Source organism: Montipora capricornis, chromosome 3 (assembly GCF_036669925.1).
Source record: "Montipora capricornis isolate CH-2021 chromosome 3, ASM3666992v2, whole genome shotgun sequence".
Lineage (NCBI taxonomy): Eukaryota > Metazoa > Cnidaria > Anthozoa > Scleractinia > Acroporidae > Montipora > Montipora capricornis.
In genome coordinates, this window is record NC_090885.1 from 7,627,175 (window position 1) to 7,644,674 (window position 17,500).

General features: G+C 41.9%; 1 protein-coding gene and 1 long non-coding RNA gene across 3 annotated transcripts in view; both read left to right on the forward strand.

Moving 5' to 3' along the window:
- The window catches only part of LOC138042035 (ras-related protein Rab-13-like), a 17,225-nt gene extending 7,626 nt beyond the window's left edge, over positions 1-9,599 (forward strand). The window contains exons 5-8 of one of the 2 annotated variants that reach the window (XM_068887767.1): positions 2,505-2,594; positions 6,329-6,394; positions 6,700-6,747; positions 8,824-9,599. In XM_068887767.1, coding sequence (XP_068743868.1) covers positions 2,505-2,594; positions 6,329-6,394; positions 6,700-6,747; positions 8,824-8,910 — 291 coding nt within the window. In that variant the 3' untranslated portion in view covers positions 8,911-9,599. The remainder of the gene's footprint in view (positions 1-2,504; positions 2,595-6,328; positions 6,395-6,699; positions 6,748-8,823) is intronic. The other variant, XM_068887768.1, reaches the window with a different exon arrangement.
- Positions 9,600-14,720: 5,121 nt separating this feature from the next.
- The window catches only part of LOC138042037 (uncharacterized), a 15,925-nt gene continuing 13,145 nt past the window's right edge, over positions 14,721-17,500 (forward strand). The window contains exon 1 of the long non-coding RNA XR_011130915.1: positions 14,721-15,396. This is a non-coding gene — a long non-coding RNA (uncharacterized lncRNA). The remainder of the gene's footprint in view (positions 15,397-17,500) is intronic.

Consider the following 17,500-nt stretch of genomic DNA (forward strand, 5'->3'; position numbering starts at 1 on the left):
GTTTCTGAATGGATCGCTTTTGGCTGACGTCACAACCACTCCTGTAGGTAGCTTTCAAACAGATCCACGGATGTTCCTGTACGAGGCATACTTCGTTTTACTCCCCACCATGTATTTTCAATGCACTGCGTGTGGGCAAGCGTGTCTGGGTCAACGAAGTTTAGGCGATGGTTAACTCTGAGATGATGATAGCCCTCGTCTTGTAGGCAATCGTAAGCTTTCCACATGTCGCTCATCACGCGTGTTCCAGGCAATATTTGAGCGCGGATAATTGGCAAGAGTGTCTCTTTATCCCTTCGCTCTACCGGGACAAGGAAGCAGGCCTTGGTTTCCCGGCAAATGCCACCAAAGACCCACTGTCCTTCGATGTAGCGACCTTTGTGATACTTCATCTTGCCAAACTTGGACTCATCAATCTCAACAGTTGTACCAGGACCGCCTATTGGCCTCGCATGTTGTTTCATTATTCTATCTGCACAAACCTCCCGGCAATAGTTATACCAATCTATCACCGTTTCTGTCGAGGTGGTTTCTTCATCTAACGCGGTTTCGTGCACTGCTTGTGTTGTGGTGAATTTATGCGCCCAAGCGTAAGTTAGGGCTAATATTTTTTCAAGGGAAAGCTTACTACCAGAAAACCATGACTTCTGACGGATTGAAGCTTGTCCATTGCAATTTTTTCTCGAGCATCGCCAAACAAATCCATCCCCCGATGCAGTTGGTCTTTGCCATTTGAGTGCGTTTCCGCACTCAGGTTTAGGGCATTTCATTGACGACGAGAGCAGATTGTGCTCTTTGCACCACTCTATGCACCGCTCGTGATCGGCTAAAAGTCGGGATAGTTTCCATAAGTTTATATTTGATTCTTGAGAGGCGGCCATATTTAAGTTTCAAAATTCACAGTTTGATGAAAAAGAGGGGTTAACGTCGACTCAAAGATTTTATATTGCAATAAACCGTGCATAAAAAATTTCCCATATATGATGCCCCAATCACAAGGAGGTATACTCTTGTGTGCAGCATGGGGGATGAAAAAAACAAGCAATTCAGACATTCACAGATATGCTCGATTAACCTCCAGTAAGAATTTTACTGGGTTCAACCTTAAGCCTAAAGGGTTACGGTTAGCATTATTAAGGGGTGACGTTGTTTCAAAAGAAGCAAAATCAGTGCATTTATTGGTGGTCGGCACGGCACGCGTATATAATTACTTATCATTGTTATGTAAATTGTCGTCCAGAATTCCAAAGAAATATCATTATCAAGGTGTGAATTAGCAACTTGACACGTTAGCTCAGTGGTCTAGAAGAGGGACAAGTAATCCAGAGGTTTACAGTGGTACGGAGTTCAAGGCAGACTGCGAGAGACTTCGAAAAAAGGACAGAAAAAGCCGAGCGGGATCTGGAGAAGACAGACAGGACAAAGGAATCGAAAGAGGAAAGCTGGGACGAAAAGAAAGAGAGACGTTGTGAGCAAAAAGGGCAAAGAAAAGAGAGAGGGTGAAAAAAGAGAGGGAGCGAGCGAGAGAGAGAGAATGAGATCCACTTTTGATCATCCCGTAAGTACAAATTAGCCATGTATATATTCGATTCCCCTGGGTATACGCATTGTTCTAGGAAACAATAGCGCGAATGAATAATTAATATATTCTGCATGCATAATGAAGTAGGGACCTGTACGGAAATCATTCCAATTGGTTTCTCGCGTCGCGTTTGTTGTTTAGAATAAAAGCATGGCGAGCAGGTTAGCGTCCATCAGCGACGAAGAAGTTAAACAGTTCACAGAAAAACTTGAAAACGAGAACACAAAGAAGAATATTTTCTGTTTGCTATAAAGCCCAGCCGTATTTGTAAAACTTGACTACTTTGAAACACAATAAAATCGGAAATATTCGATATTTAGCCTCCATATAATAAAAAGAACATTACACGTTGGCCTTAAGATATGAATTTTATGTTCTCGTGGCAAGAACAATATCTCACTCGTTGGCTTCGCTCACTCGTGAGATATTGTTCTTGCCATTCGAACATAAAGTTCATATCTTCGAGCCAACGTGTAATTTCAAAAAATTAAATACACTACAATAAGGGATACATAAAAAAATATTATAAGGTACCTACATGTACGAAATTTCAAGATGGCGGCCAATTCGTGAACTGCATTGACCTGTAACAATCGGAGCTGAGAGCTGGAAAGCTGGAAATAAATAAAGGTATGTGCATCTTAATGCCTCACCATGTTGATAAAGTATCTAATTTGACCAAGAAATGATTTTTAGGGGTACTCCATTTAGGTACTCCATGGAGTAGGGGAGTAGAGGGCTCCACGTTTTGTCCTCTCCCGTGACATTTTGTGACATTTAATTACTGTAATGAGAATTTCTGATAATGATCGTACTACAAATGGGAAATTGATCTCGATTTTGTACATGTAGTCAAGGGCAATAACGAAATTAAGCTTAAACTGTTCTGGGCAACAACTAAATGTCAGTTTTGTCAATATAGAATGCTTCACCTGCTGTTTGTAAAATTCTGGTCGGGAACAAGTTGGATTGTGAAGACGAAAGGATTATAGGCACAATCAGGGGAAAATCAGTTAGTATCAACCAGGAGCCCATCAAGGGGAGCCTCTATCTACACTAATTCCTTGAGTCAACCCTTTTCCGAGTAGAATTATTTAAAGAACGGCTTTTTCCCGCAAAAAGTATCATATTTCTGTCGAGTAAACCGCGAAAAGCGTGTGGGTAAAACAATGACTGTCAAAGCTCTGTTTTTATTGGCTCTTCTAACTGATCGCGCTTAGGGCGTGTGAAACTTCCCCCGGGAGGCGTTCTAATAATAGATCTACTCGGGAAAGGGTTGACTCCAAGGCCAAGTATGGGAGATAGAGGCTCCCCTTGATGGGCTCCTGGTATCAACGTTGTTTTTATTCTGGCTAAGTAGGTAAACAAATGTAAAATGGAGAAACGTAAACTTACCATGTCCTGAGGAAATGCAGGACTCACTAATGCCCACATCTACTTCCCTGATAACAAAGCACCCAGGAAAGAGGCCCTGACAGGTAAGGGGGGGGGGGGGGGGTGGGGTGGGGTGCCGTGACACTAGGCTAAATTTTAAAATCACTCGTATCGGGGTTTAATGGGCTCATTCTCGGCCTTGACGTCACTATCGGAATTTTGCTGGGAAAGGATGTCTTTTGTCGGAATTATTATTTTATTTTATGTACTGTCGCTACTTTTTGGGCCATGTTGCTTGTCGGAATTTACCCTGTCAGGGCCTCAGGAAATACCTCCTTCACCGTATCCCCTGAAGTGGCACAGGTCTCAGCTGATACGCAAACATGCCCTTCTCTGCCCATGAGTGCTGTTAGTCAAGGTGCTTTGAACATCTCACAGGTAACCCAAGCTCAGTGCTTAACAATTATTCCACGAGCGTGCGTTGGATGTGAGATGGTAAATCAAATCGAAACTTCAACATCCCCCCCCCTTTCCGGGCAAAGCCTGGCATTTCACTATCTTCTGTGCCCGGGGAATGGGGAATTTGACCTTTGCCTGCGTGGGGTGGGGAAAATTGAACCGGAAGTGTCACGATTGTTTTTTCAGGTGCCGAATTAAAAGCTATAAAACACGTGTTTGGACGAGATGGAAGAGTTTAAAGGAAGAGATATAGCATTTGTGAGCGATTGGCTTAAAAAGAGATCTTCAAAAATTGTCTTCAAAGAAATTTTGGCTGCGTAATTCGTCTTTTTCATACTATAGAGTGAATACAATATCCTACGTTTTCACACCCTCCGTTTCATTGTTAAAGCTCTGAAAGCTGTACGTTTCTGTTAGAGGAAATCAAACGACAATGAACGATTTAAAACACATGCAGTCGTAAACGCTCTAGGCTCTGTTGTTAATAAGGAAACAGTTCCCTCTTTAAACAACCTTTGCCGTGTTTCGGTGACTTGCTTATTGACATTGTCCGACTTAATTAATTCAATTTTCAAGTCACTTTTCATAGTTTCAATGTTAAAATTGTGTTTCTGTAGTAGCTCAAGTCTGGTAAAAAACGGCATCATCATATAAAGGGTAACGAAATATGTGTTAGCATGTTTAAACACAAGCTTTATTAAGACGACAGGAGCCGACGACGATTGTTCTTTAGTAGGGTATGCAATGGCGTAGCTAGGGGGGGGGAGGGTCCCGGGGTGCCCCGTGACCCCCCCTTAGTAAGCCTTTTTTTATGCAAACAAACTGCAATATTCAGGTTGCAAAAATGTGAGTACCCTCTGTTTGACACAGTGTGACCTCCCCTTTGAAAAATCCTGGCTGCGCCCATGGTATGACAGACAAATCCGACGATAGGGTAGGGCATTTGAACACCATTTTGACCCAAGGGGGTGGGAACTTGAACAATTCGATATTCAAAAGTTCAAATGCCCGGAGGGGAGGAGGGGGGGATGTTGAAGGTTCGAGTTGATCGACGCATAAATAGCCAACGAGGCGCGTAGCGTCGAGTTGGCTATAACCAGTCTCATATCCAAAGCGCGCTCGTGGAATAATTGTTTCATTAAATTTCTTAAAATCTAAAAGTTTAGAAAGTACGAAATACGAGCGAAAAACGCGAGAAAACCCGAGCGAAATCGAAAAATCTTGATGAAGATGCGATGTTGTGTAATGCCTTGTGGTCAGACTGACGCAGGCTTATCACAAAAACATTTCTTACCTTTTCGCGTACTCCTAAACGTCGGAAATGATCCAAACTTTCCACCAAACGGTTTTTTTTTTTTTGCTTTATTCAGAGAGAAATTCCGCTTTCCGGCGAAAAAAGCTTTTAGCTTGGCAACGCTTAGCACAATCATTTACCATATGAGCTTAAACTAAGGTATATGATCTAAGAACCGAGATTACGTGAACCAATCAGAGCACGAGAAATGCATTAACCGAGGTTGAAAATTTAAAACAAATCGCCTCGTGGATCCACAGCTACTTTGACATGTTATGACGAAATTCAAGATCAATAACATGACAGCCGCATGAAAAACTGACATCAATTTGTTTTTCACAATAACAAAAAGGCAGAGGGGTCAAAATTAAGTCAAAACACGAGAAGACCGCGGGACAAAAATGCGAGAAACTTCAATCTGACGCGAGCAATATCGCGTCATTATCGCATAAATTATAAATTTATGTGTCTGTCCGCTTAGTGACAATAAAAATTAGCCAATGAGTGCGCAAGAATTTTGCAGTCATTGCTTTATTATTCAACACATTGTGACAATGTCCAACAATGGTCATAGCGCGCTCAATATTTGTCGTGGGTACTCAACAGATATCTTGCGATAAACGTAATTTTGTGTGTCGCGGAGAAAAATGGTAGTTTTCCAGCTTTTTTTCCCAATGAACTTAGAAATTTGCGCTGTGTCATCAATGTGTTGAATGATAAAACAAGTAGCCTGCTCAATCTTGTGGAATATCACCTGCTTCTAGCCAACTCGGTCTACAGCCTCGTCGGCTAAGTGGCAGGCGATATTCCGCGCGATTTTGCAGGATAATAGTTAAATATTATGCAAGGGTAGAAATATAAGGATTTCTATGGGGAAAACGGTTTTTCTCAAAATTCGTATACCGTTGAGGGAAGCAACTCACCACGTGATTAATTTGGCGGGAAAAAAGAGAGTTGGGTGACGACGTGACACATTCCATTTGATATGATAAAAATTCAGGCATTCTTGTCCCCGACGTCTTTTCGCTTGTCTTATTTTGTGCAAGGGCCCCGCCGGCTAAGAGAAGCCAAAAGGGGTTATGGGGACGAGAATGAAATTCACGGTCGTCAAATCTGCAGGTTTGCAGTCTGCATTTGTCGCACAACAATCCTGTGGTGATCCTAATGGATGTTGGGTAACTGTGCATATGCTCGCTGTTGAAGGACTCTTCTGTTCTTATCTTTGGTGGTCTCGACGAACCTAGCACGTATCTCCTGCACGGATCTGCTTGATTTCCTTGTCTGACCACTTCCATCTCATGCACATGTCTTTAAATGGCCTGTACTTATCTCGATGAATCTTGCAATTCTCTTTCTTGATGGCACTTGTTACCAAGTAGCCTGTATGGTCAGTCAGGCAGACTTCTCTTGTATAGATATAAAAAGATCTTTGTAGAGGGCCTTGATCTGATCTTGAAGTTTCTGATTCTAAGAGTTTCTTCAAATCATTTCCTGCATTCTGCCGAATAAGTTGCTACTCATTAATACTTTACGACAGCCCCGTATGTGGGAAAGGGAATTTTGAGGTCTGTCATTATGGTGTCATGCAAGATGTAATTTCGCTCTTTTTTCTTTGACAGATTAGTGAAAATGCTGAATTAGAATTTTTTGAAACAAGTGCACGAACAGGAGAAGGTGTAACAGAAGTAAGAGTACATTTAATAGTACATTTAGTAGTAACAGGCCAAACAAATTTGTTAATTCTGCACTTAGCAGCTAGAGCTAATCGAGATTGGAAGCTGTAGACTAGTTAAGTATATTCTACTTGGGAATATTTGAAATATCTGCTGCTTTTTTTTTCCATTATAATCGTTGAAGTATTTTTTTCTTTTCCTTCACGAAAACAATTTTGACATTAGCGTATGGGTCATTCATGAAAAATTACCCACTGTGGAAGTTTTCAATTTGATTGCAGTAATTTACCACGATCATATTTGTCATGAAATTTCAGGCGTTTATGGCCGTTGCAAGACAGATTAAAGAATCCCATGAAAGAAAGGTCAGTTTACTTGACGGAGTCAGGGCGCTAGAGTTTTCAAAAATTGGTCGGTCTTGTCATCGAGACATTAAAGTCTTCTGAGTACAGACTCAAGGTTTAAGACGTCAGGACAAACCGGCGGCCGGACAAAAGAACCATGGGTCTGTAAATAACTGAGGAGAATGTGGTGCCTTCGTTATGACATCTGTATATGGTTGGACTTGCAAGTGTTCTTGGATAAGGACTCCAAACCGTAGTCCCAGCCTCACAACCTTTCAACCTTCCTAACACTGAGGGACGTTAAACAAAAACCCACACTCAATTCCCAAAGAGTAGTCCACGGTGTTCCCGTTTTGCGGTCTGTACTTTGTCGTATATGACTGACTTCATTCGTTCATAAGTTGGAAGTTAGCCTGTGTAGAGCCGTCCGCTCTCCGAACAAAAATCGAAAAGGAGCGAGCGGGCGGCTGGACACATGCTAGTTGGAAGTTGGTTGGTTGACGTCGCTAATGGACCGGCGGATAGCGGCTCCTAAAGATCCTTATATGCATGCTTATGTCTTATCTTACGAATAAAAATGAGAGATGTAAAGGGAATCTGAATATGCACATCAGGTAGAAAATGCGCTATTTAAATACATGCTCAGCCTCATGCTTAGATTGCTCGACTCCGGATCGAGTGGCCCGGGTTCGGGTCCTGGCCGGGGACATTTTGTTGTGTTCTTGGGCAAGACATTTTACTCTCACGGTGCCTCTCTCCACCCAGGTGTATAAATGGGTACCGGCGAATCTAATGCCGGGGGTAACCCTGCGATTGACTAGCATCCCACCCAGGGGGCAGTAGAAATACTCCTAGTCACTTCATGCTACAGAAACCGGAGATAAGCGCCGGCCTGATGGGCCTTTCTAGGCTTGTAACAGAGACTTTACCTTATTTCTATCACCATCAAGAGTGAATTAGATAAGAGTGTTGTTATGGAATGGGTGGGCTCCCCAGCACAGTCACGAATACCCGTTCCCGCGAAAATCTGTTCTTATGTCCCTGAAAAAAAACATGGCAGAAGCAGTCACGCGTGACATGGCTTCTTCTGATTGGTGAAAATTGTCGGCCCTTTGCTCGTTTCGTGCGCAAAGTGTATCTAAACATAAATCCATGTGTGACTGTCCTGGGGCACAGCCACACTCACTCTTGTCACCATTGAATGCGTTTGCCCAATTTGCTGTTTTCATACTGGACGTCAAGCATAAAATTGACGAGTCCAACACGTTGCACTAATGTCGTTGACGGATACAAGGCAACCTCATCTATACTAGAGTTGTAGGCTTGAATTTTTTTCGCAGGGAAACATACATACTTGATTGACCACTCCCCGTAGGGGCTTTTCAGGGCCAATGAAACATCATCACGATAACACAGAACATTCAACAACAGCTATTAAGAATCCCAACTGGCCGGAGGCAAGCTAGTTGGCTATTTATGGTACATGCGGCTGAAAAGTTGAATCAGGGACTACCATGAACAAATTCAACCAGTGGTCAGAACGTGTCTTGAACCCAGGATCCCCGGATCTCAAGGCAAGCACCCTAACCCGGCACTGGACCGTACTGCCTCACTATCGATAAAGTCCAAATGGCAATCTCGATATGCACCGATGCGACGTGATAGGTTCATTCATAAAACCACACAGTATGGTTTCGGAGAGTAAGTTTGTTAATTGAGTAACAAAGTAAGAAGAACTCATAGGAAAGGTTAACCATTCACTTCTTCAGGAGCCCATCAGTAGGAGCTTGCCTCCCCCATACAAGCCCTATGAGTTAACCTTTGCCCGTATCTTTCTATTTTTAGAACGCCACGAGTTGTTCGGCACTGCACGCGCTGTTTAAAATAGCCAATCAGAATAAAGTCATTGTCTAACGAAGACAAAAATAGCAAAAACAATGTACGCAAATTGTGCGAATTGATGTAAATTAATGTAAATGTCAGTCTCCTGCTGAAGGGTTGGTTCTAAAAATAGAAAGATACGGGCAAAGGTTGACTCAAGGATATAATGCATTGGGAGGCTCCTACTCATGGCCTCCTGACTTCTTGCTTTTTCAGGGAGCGATGCTGTCAGATGAAGATACACTTACTCCTATCGATGGATCTGAGGGATCACCTCAGACGCAGTCTGCTTGTTGTGGATAAGAAACCAAAACATTTCCAAATTGCTATTTTATATCAAGACAGAACACTGCCAAGCAACTTTGGCGAAGTGATTACCGGTGGCCAGGCTCTGTTTTCATTTGTCGTTTTGGACGATTTCTACAACATAAGGAAACCTGTTACTGAGAGCGGTGCTAAATCAGAGTCTGATCGCTGGTGGGCAATTCAAAGTAAAGAAACAGTTTCACAAGTTCTGAGACAACTGACATTTTAATCCAACGACTATTCTGAGAAAAAAAAGAGAAACATGCAAAATTGGTCCGATTGATAGTGACTGTTTGACAGGGAAATTATTTGATTTGTTTAAAATTACGGTCATAGGTCAGTTCAACGCCTTAGTCCTTTTTTTTTCTGGGTAAGTGGAATACGTAGATAATAGGCCTTTTTCGATATATTAAAATTCAGCGTGAAAGAGAGGTTTAGAGGACAAAGACAAAGGAAAGTGGTGATATGTAAATATTTTTCACATTCATTTCAACGTGTTTCTATTGTTTTTGTCCTGACTGCCCCACTATCAAGCTGAATATTTCATATTTTAAAAATGGCCTATTTCTAATTTGTTTCAAAAGAAAGATCACAATGCTATTGATGCTAATTGCCTCTATAGTTCTTTTCTAGAGAATGTGGGTATGGCGCTAAAAAAATAAAGCAAAACATTTTTGAAGCTGTAATACAACGTATCTTAGCCCCATTCACACTAATACCGTTGTAAACTTTTGCGTTTTATCTTGGCGAAAACGAAGCAAAATATTTTTTATCCCCATCAGTGTTTTTATATTGTTTTCACCTATCCACACTGAAGCGCTTTTAAGAACGATGAAAACAACTAATCGTTTTAATTTTCTCACGGTCTCACGTCATCATTCAAAAGCCTCATGTCCACAGCAGCGTGTCTTCAAGCATTTTCTGCGCTTTGACGCATGGTTTCGTTTGAACAACTGACGCCAGGTGCATGTGTAAAGGAACGTTCAAACGGGCGATTTTGGGTGCGTTTTCTCTGCTGCGATTTCTGCGGCGATCTCATGGCGATACAATATCGCGTTGTGTAAACAACCGATGATTTCACTGCGATTTCAGAAATATGCGTCGCTGCGATATCGCGGTTGTTTTAACATGTTGAAATTACTCTGCGATTTAGCAGGATTTTCTTTTACAAAGCTGACAAATAGGTACTAGGGACTCCCCCAAGGGAAATTTGCTTTGCCTTTGGCGGAAAACAAAAACCAAGGTCCAACCGAAAACACAAAAAAGGCGTGCAAAGTTGAGGAGAAATAAATTTTGATCAAGGAATGAAGCACGTTTGAGTGTAAGGCTTGCCACATTTCAAAACGATAGACAAACGGCCAGCAACAAGAGGTACTATGTCTCGGGCCAAGGCTGGTGTCTGTAGGATCACATGCGTTAGGAATCATTGCCGAGAGTTTCCCTTTGCTTGCCTGGTCCTAGAGGCTGGTGTGCGATTCTTCAGTGCAATGTTACGGCGAGTTGCTCTACTTGGTTGATGGCTGTTCTTATCTTCGTATCTGGTTTTCATATCAGTAGCTCGACGTCTGCCAAGAGTGATTCAAATGTCGTTGGGTCCATTCGCAGAAAGTTCTTATAGTGAAAGGGATAACTCAGAAGATCTTTTAGTATCATTTGTGAAGTACCCCGTCTTCTTCGGACACTTCTCGTGTTGCGATCCATGATTTTACCCAAAATGATGGTTTTCTTTTTACGCTGGATGCCTTTGGCAGACCACGTCTAAAATTCGCTATTGTCGTTTTCATTGTTGTCAAATATGGTAATTAGCCACGTTTCTGTCATGTCGGACATACAACGTGCATATCTCTTATATTTTCGCGCGAAAGGTAATCGGAAAACATCACATGGACTTCGCAACACAAACACAACTAAAAAGTATCCCCCTCAAATGATCTTCCTCTACTCAAGCAACCTTAGCCTCCTTTGAAATCGATTTTGTCGATCAAGCGCGATAGAACGGCAATGAACGCGAGAATATTACACCTCTTGCCTTCAATTCCGGTTCCCACAGTGTTTAAATGTAACTGAAATTGCTTTTATTGAATATGAGGCATATGAATTCATGAAAACGCTTGTGGTCGGAAAGGAGATTTTCGATTCTTATCACACTCAGCCTTCGGATTAGCGCTTTTACCACGTCCCTTGTGACTCTCAGTTGGCTTCATTGCAACCAACCGTCACATTTTACAGAAACGGCAACATCCCATGTAAACGCCATCAGGCGTCTTGTTCTTATTCGACCAAGCGATTGTTATACCCAGACAGGCTATTGCCGCGTCCAAGGATTCATCAGTATTCATGTTAAATTCGTGATATACTCTGCAAACTTAGAAATCTTGATATCGTTAACGATTGTTTACAAAAATATATGCAATATTTTCGCAACAATATGAACGAGCTACACCGTTCGTGGCGCGTACAACCGTTGCCATCATTGAAATCGCCGGCTGTTTGCGTCACCATGAAATCGTCGTAAAAGTCGTAGCAGAAATCGCACCCCAAATCGCGGCAAAAATCGCCAGTGTGAACGGGCCTTAACCCTTTAGTGCCCAAGGGGTCTCCCTTTGACGAGTAAAATCGTCTGGCGTTAGACAGAGTAAAATCTATAAGTCACTATTGGGCATTAAAGGGTTAAGGGAGATAGTTTTTTAACCCTTTAGTGCCCAAGGGGTCTCGCTTTGACGAGTAAAATCGTCTGGCTTTAGACAGAGTAAAATCTATAGGTCACTATTGGGCATTAAAAGGGTTAATGGAAGATGCATCTGAAGCCGTATATTGTCTATGAACAGACTTGCAGCGAGAAGAATCATGGCGGCCAGTAAAGCTCTTTGAGCAGGGGCGAAGAAGGCTGAAATTTTCTTCAGTCTTCTTTAAAACTGCTTTCGTTCAGAAAGTAATAAGGTGTATATGTAGATAATTAGAAAAGGTACAAAGGATTTTAAACTGCCGATGGTTTGGGCACTCGATCCATTTCAGATTTTGAGATTTTGGAGGGGCTGTAAATCGAGTATGATCACTAATGTAAGTTGAAAATTTTGCTTTTCGTTTTTTTGTAAATGCAAAATGCTTTCATTGTGAACACCAGTATGCACAGCTTACACTTTTTGAATTTTTAATTCGTAACTTCCTTAATTGCTTGGAATGTTCATGTCAAAGGAGTTGTATATTTGAACTGTTTAGTAAACCTGTAAAATGAGGAATGTTATTTCTGTGAGATTTTACAGCGAATTAGTAGAGAGATTTAGCATCACGTTTAACGCGAAACGCGAAAGGCAAACGTGACCACATGAGCGTGAGTTTCCTGCCATTTTTCGCGTGTGCCGGTTGCCATTTCTACGTGAAAGAAGACATTCTCGTTTGCCGTATTCTTGGAATTTTCTTCGTTTTTCTTCTATATAAAAGGTTGTTTGAGGAAAAAAAGAAGAACCCCGAAACCATTCTCCTGTAAGTCAAACAAGGAAAAATTAGGTTTCGTGGTTATAAATCGTTTATAACCGAGTCCTTAACGCAATTCTTGTTCATAAAATCACGTTAACTCTCTGTTGACTCACAAAACAGTTTCATCCAAACTCCGAAAATTTGACAGCGTCTTTTTCGACAAACACTGTTTAAGAAAATCCGAGTTTTTGTTTTGTTAAATAAATACTGAGATTAACAGAGTCCATTCCGTGTTGCCGTGTGTCACGCAAATCTTAAGTTACAAGCTTCACTCCATTTTACATGAAACGTGAAACGGCCGTTTCGCGGAACGTGATACTAAATCTCTCTACTATCGCGTACACGCGAAACGGAAAACGTGAAATAGCACGCTACTGATGGAAAATTCTCTTCTGGTTCAAACTTGTGTTGCCCCTTTTGAGAGCGTTGCTTGATATCTGCACCTAACAGAAGAAAAGTGAACTAAAATGAAACAAGTTTCATTGATTGCCGCCAAACCTAAATTCTCAGTGTGACGTTTTCCCTTTCTCGCAAACGGGTCGCGAAATCTCTAGAGACAGCTGATTGTGTTCATGCAATCGTTTGTTTAAGCAACTAGAAGAGTCACAGAACATTTGTCAACAAAATCAGCTATTTTCTTGTTTTTATGCTTATTTGCCCAACAAGCGTGGTAGGGCGGTTGTCATGAACTTCGCTTAAACTCTATACACCTTTTTCCAAAATGGCCTCCATTTAATATTCTTTTGTTTTTATTCAAATTAGCCCTTGATGCCTCGTTCTTTAAGCTTAAAATTCAAAATAATATTTTGCCTCGAACGAGGCATCGAGGTTTAATTTGAATAAAAACAAAACTATATCTAAATGGTGGCCATTTTTGACAAGGGTGTATTGCGCATTACCAACAAGATGCATTAGGCACTTGAAGACATTTTTAATAATTCGGTGAATGCGAACGTTGGTCTCTCTCGCGTCTTGGAATGCGTGTGTTATCAGCTAGCTTCCTGATTGGATTGGCTACGGTGTTAACTTTCGGTGACAAGATAACATATAATCTCTCATCCGTTGTTTATTCCATGCATGCAAGAACAGACTTGGGATCTAACTCTTGCACGCTCTTACAACGGGACACATTGCGCAGGATATGTGGAAACAAATAAAGCGAACCACTATCCCAGTATTTGTGAGAAACAAGAACCGTGAAATTGAAAGGCTGCGTATATAGCCCGCATAGATTAAGGCAGCTGTCTCACCAGACTGTTAGCTTCTTCAGCTGCGACAGTATTTATCGGGAGAGGCGCTTAAGACCAGGAGACTGGAGTACATCCTGGAAAATGACTGTCCAGTTCTCCAACCGTACTGACCGAGAGTTCGGGAGTTCTCTTCAAACCGTTTTGGACGCTTCCCAAGATGCCTTTTTGAATTGCAGAAGTGTCTACCAGCGTCATCGTTGCTGCAAAAACAAGACTGATCGCGCGGCTTACCGCCATGATTGTTGGGAGATGACTAGAGCTCTTCCGACTCTTCCCGGCTTAAGGATGACTGAAGAGATTTCAAAGACCTGAAATATATTCCAAGAAGCGAATGACGATTTTGTTCAGAACATAAACGTTCTCTGGAGGTTACTGGAAACCCTGGCCGAAGATTGAAATCGTTCGTCGCGAAGAGAGTTGCTGAGTGAAATCCAAGCGGCTTCTAGTTCTGAACAGTGGAGGTATGTAATCCTGTTGATCTTGCAACGAGAAGCATTGCAGTTTTCCAAGTGGCCAATTGTGAGATTAGTAGCATGGACCAAAATTCCAAGTCTGAATGACCACAAAATTTCAAGTCCCAGAACAATCATCCACGCAAAAGGAAATTCGAACTAGGAGACGTTTAAGGGAAGCAGAAATGGTAAAAAACGGGCACTCCTTAGAATGGCGACTAAATCTTGTGCGACTTTCAAAATGGACACTCACACCTGAGTGTATGTTTTCCTGTACAACTGTTGTTTACCAAAAGCCCAACGATGCTCTGAGGGGTCGATTGATCATGAAAGGGAAAGAACTTCTACATAAAAGGAAATTCGAACTAGGAGACGTTTAAGGGAAGCAGAAATGGTAAAAAACGGGCACTCCTTAGAATGGCGACTAAATCTTGTGCGACTTTCAAAATGGACACTCACACCTGAGTGTATGTTTTCCTGTACAACTGTTGTTTACCAAAAGCCCAACGATGCTCTGAGGGGTCGATTGATCATGAAAGGGAAAGAACTTCTACATTCGAGCGGACTTTTCCAGCTCCGGCCAATAAGCGACGACGGGATTTATCGCAGCGACGGTGGTCTCCAGTATATTCCACACGAAACACGTTTGCCAATAATTCTTCCGCGAAGCACTGGGTCACAACTCCTGTCACATTATCACGAGAAAGGCTGCCGAAATCAAACCTTAGCTAATTTAACCTCACGTTTTTGGATAATCGCTGGGCGAGAGGAGATTCAGGCTTGGCAAGCCGATGAACGCTGCAGGCGTAAAGCCAAACCTGCTGGTCAATTGATGGCGCGTCTACTAAGCAAGAGAGTAAAAGAGCTGTAGACCTTGCTGGTCCATTTTTTACGGTCCATGGAAGAGGCCATTGCTACTAATGCCTTCATGTTTAACTGCCTATTGTCAAGAGCCGTGCACTTGGAAGTCGCGTTTGAATGAGATACAAACTCCCTTATTAACGGCTTTTTATCGTATGGTTAATTAATCGCAGAGGCCTTCGCGAAGGAAATTATCTCGGACAACGGAAGGAATTTTGTTGGGGCAGAGAAAGAACTACGTGACCTGACCGAGGCACTTGACAAGGATATAATGCAGAGGTCCGTCGCAACCCAGAGAATAAAGTAGCATGTTCACTTTTCCTTCAGCCTCTTACTTCGAAGAGTATATGAAATTACGATAAAGGCGACCTAAAGGGCAATCTTCGTCGTCTGTGAACGGCATTAGTGACGAAGAGTTCATAACGACCTTCAATGGCAAGGAGGTATTGCTAAATTGCCGTCCGTTAACGTATCAAACCACAAATCTAGATATTGACGTGCTGCTTACGTCAAACAAGTTAAGTAGTTTACCATATAATAGGTATATTATAAATATTATATATTCCAGTCTCAAATCAAAAACTTGTCTAAAAAGATAGGTCTTTTATTAAAATCACTTTAAATCATGCATGGCTAGCAACAGGTTTCTGCCTCATTATAGTTTAAATTTGCCACATTTAATTATCGGATACAATCATCAAAAACTAACTTGGACGCAATTCTAAACCGATTGTGACCAGGGGGCCGTTACTCGAGAAGTCTCGATGACTTTTAGCATTTGTTTTTGAGATAACTAAAAGCGGATTGTGAAACACTTAAACCCTCTCCCTTCTTGAGATAAAGAGGGAATTGTGACATGTGAAAAGTTTAGGGACTTTCGAGAAACGGGCCACTGGTCTCTTTGAAGAGGCGAAAAGGACGCCACCCGGGCCCGGCTAGCAACAATCGTAACATTAATAACTAGAACGCAATGTTCTAGCCTATAAGTTTTGGTTCAACATGCAATACTGCAGTTTTATTTTTTCCCATGTCCTTGACTAAAACTCGTCCATTAAACAACTATTACAGAAAACGCTATCATTTGCGTAGACCTGCAATGCTCCACCGCTCTTAAATACACCTTGTGTGTAGCACTCGAATTTTCTTCCACATCTGGGACAAATCTCCTCTTTTATTTTTCCTTCGCCGTATTTTTGCTTTAATTCCTGACCAATGGTTAGCTGGAAATTCTGAGCAGCTATTGGTTCCAGGCTATGGTAATGCAGCACTGCTTCATGGCTAAGTAAGGCCATATCCCCAGTGGCTTCATTTTCATAACCAGTTCCAGGGTAGATAATATTCAATCCCGTTTCTCCTAAGCTCGATACTACCGCCACCGGGATTTCAAATATGTTATATATATATATATATATATATATATATAATTAATTAGTCCCCATAAAGCAATCCAGTCACCCCATTCACCATCCATAGCCATCCTTCTCACATAGGTATCCCATGCTCCGTGTTTGATAAATTCTCTGAAATGAGTCCCGTCCAGGGTTGTTGGATTACTACGGAGGTAATTTACCAAGTCACATCGCACTTTTGTGGCACTCTGCGAGACCCTTCCGAGGCGTATTAGCTGGTCATTCATTGCACGGAATAGACAGTTCCCATCTTTGGGGTTGGAGGCTGGCGATATGTTAATCCTGCCTTTCCCAATTCCATGTCTAACCGACTCTTTGGTGATTCACCTTTGACTGAAGCTTGCTTACCGTTTGCCATCCACTGGAAATCTTCGGGTAAATCGTTTTCACTGCGCAAGGATGATGCAAGATTTAGTAAATCCCTCGCCATCTCATTTCGAGCATCTTCGTTGAGAGTAAGGCTGCAATGGCTGCCACTCGAAAAGAGCAAACTTTTTGCAAAAAGACAGGTAAATACACCACAATCGGTGTCATTTCTTTGCTTTGGACATTGAGGTGTACACTCGCCCCAATTGTCCTCCTGAAAGAGAGCTTTATCCTCATCAGAAATACACTGGAGCTCATTTCTTATAACTTTTTCTTTGATGGTATCAAAAATTGTTCGGTAAGTTTCTGTATTGCAGCTAGAGGAATCATAAATGTAAAGGCCTGAATTAACAACACTTATAACGATCAGCAGCCAATGGCGCTCAGCAGGAAGGTGTTCAGGTGCCATCAGTTTTTCATACTCCCACAGAGTGTTGTTGCCTATGTCTTTGGAGTACGTGGAGGTTTCAATCGGTCGATGCAACGAAGGATAAAAGAAGGACGTTGCAACTCCCCAGTTTCCTTCTTTAATGTCCTCAGTATTCGTCAAAAATTCAAAATACAAACTAATGGTATCGTCATTAAGCTTTTCACGGGAAAGTATTTCCTTTGTAATAGAGTGAAGGTGGATTTCGCCTTAACTCCCGCTTTACCATATACTGTGCAGCCTCATTAGAAGCATCCCGAGCTTCCTGCCTGATAGCATCTCTTTCGATTTCTAGGTCCATTAGTTCTTTTCTCTCTTTCGACCATTCGTTTCTTCTGCTGCCCA